The sequence below is a fragment of the Triticum urartu genome, chromosome 2A (assembly GCF_056163025.1).
Source record: "Triticum urartu cultivar PI428250 chromosome 2A, HENAU_Tu73, whole genome shotgun sequence".
Classification (NCBI taxonomy): domain Eukaryota; kingdom Viridiplantae; phylum Streptophyta; class Magnoliopsida; order Poales; family Poaceae; genus Triticum; species Triticum urartu.
In genome coordinates this window covers 192,287,566-192,305,243 of record NC_141874.1, presented here as the reverse complement: position 1 = coordinate 192,305,243, position 17,678 = coordinate 192,287,566, and the positions used below count along the sequence as shown (strand labels likewise).

Here is a 17,678-nt window from a genome sequence, read left to right as displayed (position 1 = left end):
TATATAACGCAGACCAGAAGCTCCGGTACATAACAGACGGTTAAAGCATGCTACTAATGTAAGAGAGGTCAAGATGAACCAAACCTAACATGATAGGAGCCCGTGCAAGAGTTTCACCAAAGAACTAGCCATGTAAAGGGGTGTGTGAAAGTTACTATCCACTTGTCATAACCATGAGTTGATTTCAAGATCTTATAGGTTTCAGCCTACCTCAACTTATTTGGGACTAAAGAATGTTGTTGTTGTCGTTGTAATCTTAATACTACATGGCACAACGGTATTCCTACCGGCCCCGTGGTGCTACTACTACCCGTTTCCGATCATGTTCACCGCAGAACTGCAGATATGCTGTCATTTGACATTTTACATGTTGGGGCAGATGAATCAACAGGAGTGCATCTTTGAATCAATGGATCAACCAAATGAGTTGAACTTCGCTTTTCCAGTAGCTACTTACACATGGCACATACTCCCTCCGTTTCAAAATAGATAACCCAACTTTATACTAAAGTTAGTACAAAGTTGAGTCATCTATTTTAAAACAGAGGGAGTAATGCCTAAGCGAATGGCGCAATTCTTTGGATGCGAGACCATGCATTCCAACGTTGCTACATTACCCTAACTCGCTTGCAGCTTGAACTGCCAGCGTCTCTCACCCCTTTGCTTGTCACTGCATACGGTGTTGAAGCTACAGGAAGTGAAGGGGACTTGTCCAGGTATGCACACCGCTCGTTCCCTTTCCAGTATAGAATCAGTCGATTTGTGCACGAGTGGGACCAGCTGTCACCTGCATAACAGCATTGCATTGTGTTCATTTCCTGAGTCGATCAGCCTCAGAACCAGCAACAGGTTTGTACATAAATTAGAAGTTCCGCTACACTCTTACTACCCAATTCATGGAATATTCAGAGATGGAACATTAAGCTTTTGCAGAACCATAGAGATGTCCAAACACTCATATATTAATATTATCATTGCCTTACTGTCAGCAATTCCACTGGAAAAATTATTTTGCGAGCTAACATCTAACCCCTTCGGAGATGCTGTCGACCATTAGAACGGAACATTTTTTAGCAACTCATCAACACAGAAAATAGTGTAATTTTTGGAGAAATGGCCAGAAGCTACAAGCTACTTGCAGTTCTTCTTTAAAGAGAAACCCAAATAAGCAGCAGAATCAATCACTCTAGGAAATGTCACTACAAATGTATTTTGAAGAAATGGGCAGAAGCTACAAGCTACTTGTCGTTCTTGTTTAAAGAGAAACCCAAATAAGAAGCAGAATCAATCAAGCTAATGAAGTTTTCCTTTATAAGCAATAATTGCGCACCTCATATACAATTGTGTGTTACAATATTTGGATAATTTCGTTTAAGGAAAAGAATGTCATGTAAATTAATAATACTACCTTTAGTCACAAAATGTTAAAGTTTTGGACATCGAAATTGTCTTCAAAACACAATTTCGTCAGCTAATTATATTGTAATGTTAATTTCTTTGACCGGAGATAGCAAACTCTTGCATTAGTTTGAATGTATAACAAACAAATGTAATGTTGACAAAATAACATCACGTAGGAAATAGTGTTGTTGATTTCAGAAGTTTTCTTTAGAAAACAATTAAAATCATGGGCATCTGTAAATGATTGGAAGGCAAAATTAAGGGTCATAGTTACATAGATAGGAACTAACCTAGAGCAAGAGTTAACTGAAATGATCCTTCTGTAAATTTAGTAGTTACTTGGTTCAACAAGACAACCTGCTCAAAGAAATATGACATAAGTCTGTTAGCCTCATTGAGTAGGGTAGTTCTTAACTTACACATCATCATTGAGTTGTTTCTAGAGAAAATTCCATATATACCAATGAAAATCTGGTCAGTTCTGCATATGTCACTAAAAAAATCCCAATTCCAATTAGAACACCCAAATTTTATGGCAGTTCCAAATATCTACTGTCAATAGACTGGGTGTTGGCCATCAGATTTTTGCCACATCGACAAAGATACCTTTACTAATGTTTCTTTTCATGTGCCTGCTTCTCTCCCGAACTCTCTACTACCAAAAGGTGACAAATATTTTCTGCCATATATACAAAAACATGACTACATACACATCTACTACTACATCTATCAGTGGCATATGAAGAAGTTGGCACAAAGGGCAACATCGTCTTCTCAGCAGACACTTCACAGTCAACTAACAGTCAACTAGCGATTGTGGCATATTTGGAACTGGCTCAAATTTTGAGTGGTACATTTGGAGCCAGGATTTTTTTGAGTGGCATATCGGGAACTGACCAAATTCTCAGTAGTATATATGGAATTTTCACTTGTTATTACTGTAACGAATAAAAGAATGGAACCGGATAAAACAACGTAGTACAAACAGATCAGATAACGAAGGCAAGTAATCAGAAATAGATGGGCTGTTGTCAAAGCATGCAAGAAACAGCTATATACTCCCTCCGTTCCTAAATATAAGTCTTTGTAGAGATTTCACTATGGACCACATACGGATGTATCTAGATGCATTTTAGAGTATAGATTCACTCATTTTGCTCCGTATGTGGTCCATAGTGGAATCTCTCCAAAGACTTATATTTAGGAACGGAGGGAGTAGTGGTATTAAAGCAGGTCATACCCGGGACAGCAGCAGAGTTCCACCCCAAAATGTATTTTTTTGACGACAAGGGGCAGGCCCTCTGCCAATTTCATATAGATAGGGGGGAATACAAAAGTGTACAGAAGATATTTACAAAACCAAAAAGGCCCTAAGAATTAATGCCGTTTGCCTAGCCAACCCCAACTGGACAAGGCCCTCCCTGACAAGGTAAGGAACATCCAACACTAGCAAAGAGACATTCTCAAAAAGCCTCCGGCTCCTCTCCTTGCACACATGCCACAACACATAAATGAGCACCTTGCCAAAATGCCTCTGCCCCGACGAGTCAAAAGCCTCAATATTTTTGTTCCACCAGTCCTCGAGCGTGGAAAAAACCGGGGCCGAGCTGGGTATGATCGAGGACCAGCCAGCAACGATACCCAAAATGTGTGTTCCTTCATAATGCTACTCCCTTCTAGTGTAGTGTCAAAAAATGTCTTACATTATGGGACGGAGGGAGTAACATTTATGTGCATAGAAAAAATCCATTTACTAGTACTACCTCAGTAATAAGAATAGAGCCCAGTTAATTTATAGGAACTGCTATATGGTTTCTCAACTCAACTAGCACAATTTTTCATAGTTTATCCATAATCTGAATTTTAATACGCAAGGCGGATATGGGCTATAAATCGGCACCTAGAATACAAGTATACAATTTCACAACAGGAACATTAGCTTGAAATTACCAATACATATGCCTAGCAGAAGACCATGGGGGACAGAAGGCATAATGACATGACAAATCTTGCAGAAGTTGAAAAGTTCAAACAATATCACAACCAATGATAATCCACCATGGTTCTGCATAATAACATGACAAATCTGTCTACAAAACTAATACACCCCTGATAACAGTTTCCGCATCAATGTCAAGACGGTTTGTGAAACTTACCGCCAAGTTATATGACTTTGAAATCTTCATCAACTTCAATGATAATCCACTGAGCACTCTAGTCCTCAGAGCCAGATCATCGAAATCTTGTCGAAAGTGGAAAGTAACACTATCAATAATAACTATTCTCACCTGTAAAGCATAGAAAAATAATGGTTATTAGGTAACACTCAACCAATTCTGGTAGACACTGCTAAGAAGGGAAGGGTGGAAAAATAATTTCTGCAAACATACAACTGCCAGAAAACTCATCTTGAGGCAAAATAGAGGTGAAGGACAAAACATTGAACATAATTCAGGTGATTAAACCTGAAGACTCAGTTGTTCAAGAATATTACATCTTTATGTTCTCTGAGGAATTTCTCCAGATAGTTTATCACCGCAATCTGTTCAGTGTAGCTGCATATTCGGAAGTAGTAGATTCCTGCCAGGAAACTCTCAGGCTGCAGATTTTCTTGGCCAGATGACGACTTGTCATGGTGGCATGGAAAATACTCCATTATGTCACTGATACACCCTTCAGCAATTTGGTAGACGCGTTCAACCATGAAACTGCCCTCTGTATCTGTTAAAATGAAATGAAATATTGTTAATAGTTTCTCAAAAGACACACGACACAATTGCTTTCTGTGAAACCACTATACCAATATAAATTGCTTTGCCGCCAAGGCCACCATAGTCCACGGGAATTTGGACGTTGATTGCTAGCTGAATCCTACAAAAGCTGGCACTTAGTATGATAATTTTCTTCTGAAATTGCATTGGATCAATAGTAGGTGCACATACCCCAGTTGAGTTTTACCAATTCCTGGAACCCCACCTGAATAAATCTAGTAGTTGATTAGTCTAGTCACCACAGATACATCAACGGGCATACTGTTTTACATAACAAACTCAACAGAGAAAAATGAAAGCCCTTATGAGATGTTCATGCACAAGTGATAAAAAGAGTAGAACAAAGACTCGCTAACTTCATCCTGCAAAAGAAAAAGACTCACTAACTTCATACAATTAATCACAACAGTAGAATAAGTTAACAGCACTATTGCTAGAAGACAGGAAACCAAGAAACAAGCTATAGAAACAGAGCTAAAGGATAAACAGACTAAAAGTTGCCCACTTGATTATATGGTTAACCAAGAAGTCCAATGCATTCCTTCAGCAAGAAAGATGTTAAAAAGGCGCACCTATCTCAGTAACTTCTTTACAATGAATCCCTCCACCAAGTATGCCGTTCAAGTCACCAGAGCCAGTAGTGATGTGTTTCTGTGATTGCTCCTCAGACAGCATATCCCATGCATTTTGGGCTCCTGCAACGTATTGAATGAATGAGATGCAGTACTATTACAATTCATTGTTATATCGAGGATATATAAAACGTGAAAAAAATCAAGAGCAACAGGTACAACGGCTCGCAAAGCTACTGAATCGTGTGGCACTGTTGACACCAGATTTTGGCATGGTCACGAATCCGGGTTCATATGCAAAAGTTAGAGGCAACACTTCGCGGGCCGGCCCTGAGTGAGAAAGTATTCAGCCTTTGCCAGCTGAATGAAACCTTGCCGGGGTAAAACCTTGCCGATGTGAGGGCTTGCCGGCGTGGAAAGCTTGCCGGCGGAGGAGCTTGCCGGCGTGGAAAGCTTGCCGGCGGAGAAGCTTGCCGGTGTGAAACCTTGCCGGGGAGGAAAGCTTGCCGGGGGGAAAAGCTTGCCGGGCGAAGACCTTGCCGGGGCTGAAAAGCTTGCCGGGAAAGAGCTTGCTGGGTGGAAATTGTCAAGGCCAATCCGACCAGAAGCTGAAGGTGGGCTCAAATGATTATCTAGATGGACTCGGATGAAGAAGTGTTCAACATGAAAGTTATTCATAACGTCGAAACGGTCAACTTTGCTTTTGGAGTCATCATCATCCGACGTAGTATACGACCTGCAGAGACGCTACAAGAGTCGGATGGTCCAGTCAGCTACATGACCGAGTCCGACTCGAAATTAAAGATGACCCCGTGGAGTATTCAAGATGGCCTTATTTAGAAAAGTGATCAACATACGGATTGTTGGCCTCATCGAAGCGTACAAAATTGATATTTGAACCGTCTCCATCGGAAGTCATATGCAGATTCCACGGCCCGCGCAAGGAGCAAGACAGAAGATTGGATCAGATTCGGGCTGAATCCAAGTGGGACCAGAACTAGGACTCTAGGTCGTGAATTGATGTAATTTTCTTGTAAGGAAAGCCTAGATGAATCGTTTGCTTGTACGGGAAGTCCAGCCGCCTCTTATATATGTTGGGGGTGACGGCCGATTGAACAACACACAATCGAACAAATCAATATACTACTTTTTCATCTACGTTTTATCTCTCCACCGTTTTTCTCTCTCGTTCTTCGCTGTTCTTCGTGTTTGAGAGCTGCGAATCCTGAGGCTCTAGGGGCGAGCGAATCGACCTAGGGCAGCCCATAGCCGCCGCAATCCCTGACGGGGTCCCTCCCGGGTGCGCGGGGTTTCGGGTCTGCAAAAGCGCCCGCCGACTGTCTTGCGTATCGCGCTGTCGGTCGGGTCTCCTTCGACGTGAGCTGCGGTGCATCACCCCCGGCGTCGAGGGTACACGTGACGTGTTCGTGTGTCAACACACTTTTTGGCGACTCCGCTGGGGATCGAAGATCAATCGTCATCATCCACCATGTCTGATATTCCCAAGCCATCTGAGGTAGACGCCGATAACATCATTAAGCCCAGTCTTGATGAGATATCGGCCGATCATCGCCAAGTTTATGAGGAGTACAAGAAGGCGCGCGAGGAGAAGGACTTGCAGGAGTTCCTTGCAAAGTTCAACAAGGATCGCCAAGGCAACATCACTCCGATTGAAGAAATCAAGTTCCCTCCTCTTCAAGCCGAGCAGGTTAAACCCTCTGTAAGTACTGCCTTTTCTCCTGAGCAATGGGCTGAGATTGAAAGTCGTATTGCTGATGGTAACAATCTAGTCTACCAAACTTTCATAGAAAATACTAATGCTCAGAAGAATACGTCTCAATCGTCTAGTGGTAATGATGGTGTAGCTGCTAGTGTGCAAAACCCTAATCTGGCTTTACCTATTGCATCGGCGCCTCCCGTGCCGATGGCTTATTATCCTACCCAAACAAATCAGATTGTGACTGCACCCATCAACCCTATTATGAGCATGCCAGGTTCGGTGGCAACGCCGAACCAAACCCTACCTACAGCTGCAACCACTCGACCACTACCGAATTATGGGTCGACATACATGCCACAATTCTTACCTACAGCTAGTAACCCTACTCCTCCTATGCCACTGCCACAAGCTTCATCGTCCACTATGGATGATGGTCTAGCTAATCTTAGAGAGGAGATGGCTAAGATGCTTCGAGAGAATTTTGAGTTGAGTTACCTCGGAATCGGATTTACCAAAAGCCGTACCCCGAGTACTTTGATGCCATCCAGTGCCCTCCAGGATATAAAATTCCAGATTTTGTTAAGTTTAATGGAGAAGGCACAAAAACCACATGGGAGCATGTTAGTCAATATTTAGCACAATTAGGTGAGGCAGGCTCATTGAATGAATTGAAAGTGCGTTTATTTCCTTTATCATTAACTAGTACCGCATTTTCATGGTTTTCTTCTTTACCACATGGTTCCATTCGGGTTTGGTCGCAGCTAGAGCAGAAGTTTCATGATCACTTTTATAGCGGCGACAATGAGCTTAAGTTGTCACATCTAACATCGGTTAAACAGAAGCATGATGAATCGGTCTCCGATTACGTCAAGAGATTCAGAGAAACAAAAAACCGGTGTTTTAGTTTGGTGATAACCGAGAGGGACTTGGCGGACCTGGTGCTGAGTGGTTTAAGAACTCCCATTAGAGAAAAGCTAGAAGGCTATGAGTTCTTAAATATCAACCAAGTCTTACAAAGGGCTTTGGCTCAGGAAAGCCGAAGCAAAGACCTCAAAGAAGTGCATAGATACAAAGCCGATCATCCAAAGATGAATATGGTGGAATATGATAGTGATCACTCGGACGATGAGAGTGATGTTTTTTCTACTGAATTTGTTTGGCCATCTAAAGCCAAACCCTTTACTTGCAATGATCTGAAACCGATTCATAAGAATCGTGATGAGGAGATGAAGTTTACTTTTAACATTGCTAAGTGTGATAGAATATTTGATGCTTTGCTGCAGGCTAAGATTATTAGAATATCTCATACATTACCGCCGTTTGAAGAGCTGAAACGGCGCGCTTATTGCAAGTATCATAATTCTTTTCTCATGCTACTAATGATTGCAGTGTTTTTCGACGACAGATACAATCGGCCATTAATGACGGACGATTGAACTTTTCCGAGATGCAAGTTGATAAACAACCTTTTCCAATGAATACCATGGATTTGGAGGGGAAGAAGCTACTCATTCGGCCGGAAGTAGCCGAATCTGCTAATAAAACTAATGTCATTATTGGTGAGCCCAGGAAAGACAAGGAGGGCAACAAGGTCTTGGGGAGACATGTTGTGCTTGATAAGCAGCCCGATGGCAAGGAAGTGATCAATGTCACCATCAAGAATCCTACACTCGGAGGGCAACCGCAAGTGCAAGAAAATACTCGAGTTAAATTTGTCAAACCCAAGAGTCCAGAAGTTGGCAAGTGGAAGAGGAATGAGGCAAAAGTGCAGCGCAAGAAAATCAAGCCAACTTTTGATATGTTGTTGTCCAAGTATGCCAATCATGCGGCCGGTTCTAGCTCTAACCGGTCATCAAATTGAAAGCGCTCAAGGTCACCTCAGGAAGAATTTCAGCATCATGCAAGGCCATATGGGTCGTGGGCGCCAGAACCATGGATGCCGCCACCCCCCTATGTGCCATACTACATGGGGGACTTCAATGGAGGATGGAGGCAGCCCCCAATGGCCCCTTATGCTTTTCATCTAGGTTGGGCAGAACCAAGGAGGCCCGTTTGTGAGAGACTTTCTTATCCCACACGAGGCCGTTTGAACAATGGTGTCAATCGGCCAGTGCAAGATAATCAAAAAAGGGTCGGCAAGCAAGAATGGCGTGTTAAATCGCCAAGTGCTGCAATGGTCGAGTCAAGCAAAGGCAAGGAAAAAACCGATACCGACTCACTCATCTTGGGCTCCGAAACATTCGCCATACAACAGCCGATTATGCATAACGATCCGACTAAGCCGATACTTGCTATCGCGCCAAAGTACTTGGCTAATGACCTTGAAGGAAACACCAGCCAAGTAAAGATGAGAGATCCTAAATACACTCAGCCAAAGTGGTGTCCTCCAGGGCTGACAAAAACACAAAAAAGGAAACTACAGATGTTAAGGAGTCAAGAGATGACAAAACAAGAAGCCGAGAAGCAAAGGGATAAGTTGTTCAATGACACTCGGCCCATGGTGCCTACAAAACAAGTGTGGAGGCCTAAGAAAATACAAGATGCAGTTGCTTCTACACCTATCACAGCAGCACCTGCGCCACCAAAGGAGGACGATGCGACAGCTATTACATCGTCTGCGACACTTCTTATTTCTCCTTCACTAAGACAAATTTCAGAATCGGTGGATGCACTTGAAGAAGAGGATGATATGTTGGACTATGAGTCTACGCCGGTTCATGAAGTTATGGATATCAATATGGTATATTACTTACCTGCTGAGTTTCGTGCTGTCAATGAGGAAGGGGAGGTGGCTCAGCTGGATTTTGGCCCTAAAAATGCAATATTCGAGAAGCCAAAAGACCCAGTAACGCATCTGAAACCGTTGTATCTCGGAGGTCATATCAATGGATCACCGCTCACTCGGATGCTTGTTGATGGTGGTGCTGTGGTGAATCTTATGCCGTATTCGGTCTTCAAAAAATTGGGGCTGCATGATGAAGAGTTGATAAAGACCAACATGGTGCTCAATGGATTTGAAGGCAAAGAGAAAACTGAAGCCAAAGGTGTGATGTATGTGGAGCTCACGGTGGGAAGTAAAACTTTGGCTACCGCATTCTTTGTCGCTGAGGTGCAAGGTAACTACAATGTCATACTAGGCCGTGATTGGGTTCATGCAAACCAGTGCGTGCCATCCACTATGCACCAGTTTTTGATCCAGTGGGTTGATGATGAAGTGGAAGTCATTCATGCGGATAACTCGGCCTGTGTTGCTTTGGCCGAGGCATCGGTGGATTGGCAACACCCAAATGCTACTTGCTTGACGGGACGTGACTTGTCAGAATTCGATTTTCTCAGCGCAACCAAGAATGGTTTCGTGCCCGTCTCTTTAAAGCCGACTGAATGCAATCGGTCAAGGTATGATATGTTTAAATGGATCCTAACTCAGAGTGGTTACAAAAGCGACTTGTAGAATATCGGTCCAATGAGAACGGTATGTATGAGTCCATAGAAGAGTTAGATGATATGGATAAATTAGGACAAGGTTTTACATCGGCTGATCCATTAGAAGAGATAGATATAGGAGATGGTTCAACTCCTAGGCCGACATTTGTAAATGCAAATTTAAGAGCCGATCATAAAGCTACGTTGATCGAGCTGTTGAAAGAATATGTCTGTTGCTTTGCGTGGGAATATCATGAGATGCCAGGTTTAAGCCGAGAGCTAGTGAAGCATCGGTTACCTATAAAGGCTGGTTTTAGACCATATAAACAATCGGCCAGAAAGTTTAATCCAAAAACATATGACCGGATCAAGGAAGAGATCGGTCGTTTGCTTAAAGCTAATTTTATTAGACCTTGCAGGTATGCCGAGTGGATTTCTAACATTGTCCCAGTGGAAAAGAAAGGATCCGGCAAGTTGAGGGTGTGCATTGACTTTAGAGATCTGAATAGGGCTACACCCAAAGATGAGTATCCCATGCCAATAGCCGATATGCTTATTAATGATGCTTCTGGACATAAAGTTATTAGCTTTCTAGATGGTAATGCCGGATACAATCAGATTTTTATGGCCGAAGAGGACATGTCCAAGACAGCTTTTCGTTGCCCTGGTTTTCTTGGTTTATTCGAGTGGACAGTGATGACATTCGGATTAAAGAATGCTGGCGCCACATATCAAAGGGCTATGAATTTGATTTTTCATGATTTACTCGGTGTCATACTTGAAGTTTATATTGATGATATTGTTGTCAAATCGGATGTTTTTGAATACCACTTGGCCGATTTGCGTTTAGCTTTTGAAAGAATGAAAAAGTATGGACTAAAGATGAATCCTTTGCAGTGTGCATTCGGTGTGTCGGCTGGTAAGTTTTTGGGTTTCATTATCCATGAAGATGGCATAGAGATTGATCCCAAAAAGATAGAGGCCATACAGAAAGTGGAAGCTCCAAGATGCAAGAGAGATATGCAAAAGTTCCTTGGCAAGGTGGTTCATAGCTAATTTGTCAGGGAAGGTTGATGCGTTTACTCCTATCCTTCGGTTAAAGAATGATGCTGATTTCACTTGGGGGGCAAAACAGCAAGAAGCATTTGATATGATCAAGAATTATTTATGCACTTCTCCGGTGATGAAAGCACCCAAGCATAGGGAACCCTTCAGGCTTTACATTGCAGCAGAAGAAGTTATTGGTGTTGTTTTGACTCAAGAAACCGAGGGAAAAGAGCATGCTATTACATATTTGAGCAGACGCTTGTTGGGCGCCGAGACAAGGTATACATTTATTGAGGAACTATGTCTATGCTTATATTATGCTTGCACAAAATTGAGACATTATTTAGTGCCGAGTGCTTGTATAGTAGCTTGTCAAACCGATGTCATTAAATACATGTTGCATAGGCCAATTCTTAGTGGTAGAATTGGCAAGTGGGCTTATGCTTTGATTGAATATGATTTGGCTTATGAATCTCTAAAATCCATGAAAGGCCAAATCGTTGCTAAATTTATTGTTGAACATCGGATTGATGACAAGTATGACATTGATATAAACCTTGTCTCATTAGTACCGTGGAGATTATATTTTGATGGTTCAGTTTGTAGCAATGGCCAAGGTGTTGGTATTGTTTACATATCTCCTCATGGTGCTGTTTTTGAAGCCTCATGCCGCTTAGAATATTTTTGCACAAATAATCAAGCCGAATATGAAGCATTGTTATTTGGTTTAGAGATGTTGCTTACTATAGGTGTTACACATATTGAGGCTTATGGTGATTCGTTACTAGTGGTGCAGCAAATATCCAAAGTCTTTCAGTGTTTGGACGAATCACTTAATGTTTATCTTAATAAATGTCTAGATATAATTTCTAATTTGGATTGTTTTAGCATTGCTCATATATCTAGACATGACAATTGGAAAGCGAATGAGTTGGCACAATAGGCATCCGGCTACCATGTTGATCATGGCGTGTTTCATATTTCTGAAAAGCCGATGTCTAGTCTTGCCGACGTAGGGGAGGCCGAACCGAAGCCCACCGTTTCGGCCATTAATGAAATATTCAATGCAGGAGAAAGTCAAGACTGGAGGAAACCCATTGTTGATTATTTGTGTGATCCTAGTAGAAGGGTGGACAGGGCTGTTCGGCGGATGGCTTTCAAGTATACAATGAGAGATGATGATCTCTATCGCCGAACGGTTGATGATGTTTTTCTAAAGTGCTTGGACGAGGACCAAGCGAGAGTTGCTATGGGGGAGGTCCATGAAGGTATTTGTGGCACTCATCAATCGGCTCCCAAGATGAAATGGTTGCTACGACGTGCTGGATTTTATTGGCCGACTATGATTAATGATTGCTTCAGATATTACAAAGGGTGTGAAGCTTGTCAAAAATTTGGTGATATTCAGTTGGCTCCTGCTGCTATGTTACATCCCATTATCAAGCCGTGGCCTTTCAGAGGATGGGGTTTAGACTTTATTGGACAAATTCATCCTCTTCCTCAAAGGGGCATCGGTTCGTATTGGTGGCAACCGATTATTTCACTAAATGGTCTGAAGCAGTACCTCTCAAGAACATGACACATACGGAGGTGATTAAATTCATAACCGAGCACATTATTCATAGATTCGGCATTCCCCAAACATTGACTACAGATCAAGGCTCCTCTTTCATGTCACACCAAGTTAGAGAATTTGTCGAATCTTATAACATAAAATTGCTCAATTCGTCTCCATATTATGCCCAAGCCAATGGACAAGCCGAGTCTAGCAATAAAATTTTAATCAAGCTCATCAAGAGGAAGATTGAGGATAATCCAAGGAGATGGCATGAGTTGTTGTCTGAAGCTTTGTGGGCACATAGGATCTCAAGACATGGTGCTACAAAGGTGACTCCATATGAGCTAGTATACGGTCAAGAGGCTGTTTTACCGGTGGAAGTGAATTTGAATGCTTTGAGAATAGCCAAACAAAATGATTTATCGGTAGTAGACTTTTAGAACTTGATGATGGACAATATTGATGAGATTGCCGATAAACGTTTGGCTGCTTTGAAGGCCGTAGAGAGGGACAAGTTGAGGGTAGCAAGGGCTTACAATAAGAAGGTTAAGTTGAAGAATTTTCAAGTTGGCGATCTCGTCTGGAAAGTAATTCTCCCGATTGGTTCAAGGGACAGAAAATTCGGGAAGTGGTCTCCAAGTTGGGAAGGTCCTTTTAGAATTGCAAGAATAGTTCCCGGAGACTCTTATTTGGTGGAATCCGTACAAGGGGCACTGTTACCTCCAGCTCTCAACGGCAAGTACTTGAAGAAATACCACCCAAGTGTGTGGCAAGAAGCCTAAGTGGGCAATGGCTGATATATGACTATCGCCCTTAGCACAGACATGGCCGATACCTGATTATCGTCCTGAGGAAAATAAATGGCCGATGGAGTGTTGACATCGTCCTTAGAACAAACACAATATAAGTTATTTTTCGACAAAGTTTGTCGAAAAACAGGGGGGCATGTGTTGACACCAGATTTTGGCATGGTCACGAATCCGGGTTCGTATGCAAAAGTTAGAGGCAACACTTCGCGGGCCGGCCCTGAGTAAGAAAGTATTCGGCCTTCGCCGGCTGAATGAAACCTTGCCGGGGTAAAACCTTGCCGATGTGAGGGCTTGCCGGCGTGGAAAGCTTGCCGGCGGAGGAGCTTGCCGGCGTGGAAAGCTTGTCGGCGGAGAAGCTTGCCGATGTGAAACCTTGCCGGGGAGGAAAGCTTGCCGGGGGGAAAAGCTTGCCGGGCGAAGACCTTGCCGGGGCTGAAAAGCTTGCCAGGAAAGAGCTTGCTGGGTGGAAACTGTCAAGGCCAAACCGACCAGAAGCTGAAGATGGGCTCAAATGATTATCTAGATGGACTCGGATGAAGAAGTGTTCAACATTAAAGTTATTCGTAACGTCGAAACGGTCAACTTTGCTTTTGGAGTCATCATCATCCGACGTAGTATACGACCTGCAGAGACGCTACAAGAGTCGGATGGTCCAGTCAGCTACATGACCGAGTCCGACTCGAAATTAAAGATGATCCCGTGGAGTATTCAAGATGGCCTTATTTGGAAAAGTGATCAACATACGGATTGTTGGCCTCATCGAAGCGTACAAAATTGATATTTGAACCGTCTCCATCGGAAGTCATATGCAGATTCCACGGCCCGCGCAAGGAGCAAGACAGAAGATTGAATCAGATTCGGGCTGAATCCAAGTGGGACCAGAACTAGGACTCTAGGTCGTGAATTGATGTAATTTTCTTGTAAGGAAAGCCTAGATGAATCGTTTGCTTGTACGGGAAGTCCAGCCGCCTCTTATATATGTTGGGGGTGACGGCCGATTGAACAACACACAATCGAACAAATCAATATACTACTTTTTCATCTACGTTTTATCTCTCCACCGTTTTTCTCTCTCGTTCTTCGCTGTTCTTCGTGTTTGAGAGCTGCGAATCCCGAGGCTCTAGGGGCGAGCGAATCGACCTAGGGCAGCCCATAGCCGCCGCAATCCCTGACGGGGTCCCTCCCGGGTGCGCGGGGTTTCGGGTCTGCAAAAGCGCCCGCCGACTGTCTTGTGTATCGCGCTGTCGGTCGGGTCTCCTTCGACGTGAGCTGCGGTGCATCACCCCCGGCGTCGAGGGTACACGTGACGTGTTCGTGTGTCAACAGGCACATTGGCAGCAGGACATATCAAAGTTCAGATAATGACCACAGATATGCAGAAGGGCATCTAAATGACCACAACTAGGACATGAATACCGATTACATAAAATATCTCATTATCATAGCTTCACAATTACCTTACTCGAGTCCAAAAGGGGAAATAAATTGGCCGAGCATAACAAAACAGGATGAACAGAATTATAACACATTTTACAAGCAATAGCCAAGAAACGGCATCGTACAAGGAGTCAAGGAGTATGTTTCTCTGAGAATGCCTCTAGGATCTTTCGCTCCATTGAACTTGTTTGCACCCTCAATGAACTTGAGAATATCGACAGCCTCCTGGATCTCATAGTTCATATCTGTACAAGTACAACAGGAGAGGATGCAGATGGTGTGCGGCTATGCATAGGCACACCAAAAAAATTGTGGGTTCAAGTAATCACTGGGTGACTGGAAGCTCGTAACTCAACCAATGTCCAAGACTACGGGTGGAGAGTGGAGACAGCAGGGGCATGTGATGTCATGATGACGTAGAACCCTAGAACAAGACGGGCAATCATAGCAACACGCTTGAGAGGCAGAGGGGTTTGAGGCGTAAAGTCTAAAACAGTGACACTATGGCATGGGGGGGGGGGGGGGGGCAGCTCTTGGGATGGTGGAGAGCAAAAGTCATTATGGAGGAGATAAATTTTCAGGGTGTTAAGTACAGGGTATGTGAATGGGCAGAAAACAAACTATTATGTGCATGTCCGTCCAGATACAAAGGGTCTCTTTATAACTAACATATATAAAAGGAAGTCAAGAGTCTGAAATTTTCATTAGGGGTCCGTTTGAGTGTCAAAACTCAACTCTGTAAACGATCTGGAGAATTAAAGAGGAAAATTCAATTCAGCCCAAGATGGAGATGAGCTGTAATTCCAATTTCCATGGAATATGTGTCAAAATGGAAATTGGTAATTGAACAGTTAATACATACTTTTGACGATTGCAACACCAGTACTCAGACAATTTTAGCAAAAAAATAATCAGACATTTTGGTACAAGCATGGCATGAGGAACAACATTGTAATTATCATCTGCTCCAGGTGATGACAATGGCCAACACGACAAGATCACTGCCAGAACAAGAAAACATGGGGATTTACAAACTATGCATCCCATTACATAAACTTGGCCTTTTTTGCTAGTGAAACTTGGGGTATGTTTGGTTCATGCGATAGCATGCCCTACCAAATTTTGCCGCTAGCCAAAAAATTGGCTAGAGATTCCTTGGTCCTTTGTTGGCTGAAAACTTGGCAAGATTTGTGAAGAGAATGTGAGGAGAGTTGGCAATACTCCATAGGCAACCAAAATATTTTTAACCAACCAAGTGAATGCCAAAGTATCATGGGCTGACAGCAATTTAGTAGGGTCAATTGGGGCACCAACCAAAAATACCCTTTGTTTGCAACTCCAAATTACTTGGAAAAGGCCTTGTGCATCCAAGAAGGGAATTAGGGGTTTAAAAGGCTGCACAGATTCTACGGTTTCAAGGAGAAAATGAGCAGAAGGTGAATACGAGCAGCACAAGCAACAGGGTGCCACGGGAGGGGAGAGGATGAGAATGGGCGCTAGGTTTAGTTTGTCTTACTTTAAGATATTTACATGAGTTGCCTTATATGCTTGAGCTTCTCATTTCCTAACTTGCTTCACAACAAATTAAAACAAGCCAGAAACTACTTTAAAGGAGACGCACCAAGTTAGCTGCAAATAGCATAAGAAATGCACAAAAGGATGACAGCGCCTAACTACAGAAACCACTGCCTCATGTTCCATAGAAAAGAACAACAGAAGCAGAGAACAATGCTCACCCCTCAGTTCAAAGACAGCACCACGACCAGTGTTTGTTATCATCTCAGATCCAGGAAGCACCAACAAACATACTGGTACTGTTATCCTTCAGAGCAGGATACCATACCTCCAGTAAAGATCAGCTACATATATCAACTAAAAGCCGGCATTTCCCCACATATGTTGCCAGCATCAACAGCAACCCTACAGCAAAAAAAACTAGACAAATCCAACAGAAGACACAAACCTTACAACGTGATTCCCAGGAACTTGCGCACAGGCATGGTAATCCCTACGCATCAAACAGAGAGAGAATGACGACACAAACCCTAGAACCACTAGAACCCGAATCAACCAGTTACACATCAAATCAGGCGCATCCCGCATCCTTTCCTCACGGGCCCAAGAGAAACCCCCGTTTCCCGCTGCTAAAACCGAGCGCACAAACGCCTCCTACCAGCTGCGTGCAGAATCAAATCGAGCGGAATCAACATGGGCGGAGATACCTTGGAGGAGCAGCTTCTGCGCGGTCTCGTTGGGAGCCATGTCGCGTCCGCGGAGCGCGGCGTAGGCCTCCTCGTCGGTGTGTCTGTTGGTTCGTAGATGCAGGAAAATTCAGTAGCTATTAAGCACTTTCCACGCACCAGAAGCTATCAAGCAAATTCATTTGATCCGCGCACCATATGTACTGACCTGCGATGATGTCGGAGGCGCGGGTGGCGCGGACGGATGTGCCGGCGACGATTAGAGGACGCGGACGGGCGGCGCAGACGGAGGGGCGGCGCGGGCAGACGGCGTGGACGGAGGGGCGGCGCTGGCCGGCGGCGCGGACGGTGCTGGCGAGTGCGGCGAATCGCGGCGGCGCGAGCGAGGACTGGGCGGCGCCAGCGGTGGCAGAGGAGTCAGGAGAATTTGTTTTATTTTATTTTCATTTTATTTTAGAGCTTCCGGCTCCCTTGATGTAACGATGTGCGCACTGCCGCCGGGAAAGAAGAGGGAAGCGGAGGCGGGAAGGAGAGACTTTTAGAGCTTCTCCAGACGCGTCCCAAGAAGGCCTCCAGACGATTTTTCGGCCGTCAACGTTAAAAAATCAGCCAGTCGCGTTTTCAAGGGCTCAGTTTTCGCCGACTCGAGTCGAAATTGGCGTCGGCGGACCCAACCTGAATCCGGCGCGCTGGGGTCACTCGGGGGCGTCGGACGAATCGTTTTTGACGCGAAGAGCCG

The 17,678-nt window shown here is 43.9% G+C and overlaps 1 protein-coding gene across 2 annotated transcripts; it reads right to left on the bottom strand.

The window, feature by feature from the left end:
- Window positions 1-338: 338 nt before the first annotated feature.
- Window positions 339-17,433, bottom strand: RAD51C (RAS associated with diabetes protein 51C). Of its 2 annotated transcripts, XM_048699899.2 has the most exons (9): window positions 17,148-17,433; window positions 16,961-17,043; window positions 4,745-4,867; window positions 4,344-4,377; window positions 4,202-4,272; window positions 3,896-4,122; window positions 3,558-3,689; window positions 1,692-1,758; window positions 339-787 (listed from the first exon to the last, which is right to left on the bottom strand). In XM_048699899.2, exons 2-9 carry the CDS (start codon window positions 16,998-17,000, stop codon window positions 609-611), a joined length of 873 nt encoding a protein of 290 aa, XP_048555856.1. In that variant the 5' UTR covers window positions 17,001-17,043; window positions 17,148-17,433; the 3' UTR covers window positions 339-608. The 2 variants fall into 2 exon arrangements, with proteins under 2 accessions (XP_048555856.1, XP_048555855.1); XM_048699898.2 differs by lacking the exons at window positions 16,961-17,043; window positions 17,148-17,433 and adding an exon at window positions 5,602-5,678.
- Between the last annotated feature and the right edge of the window lie 245 nt (window positions 17,434-17,678).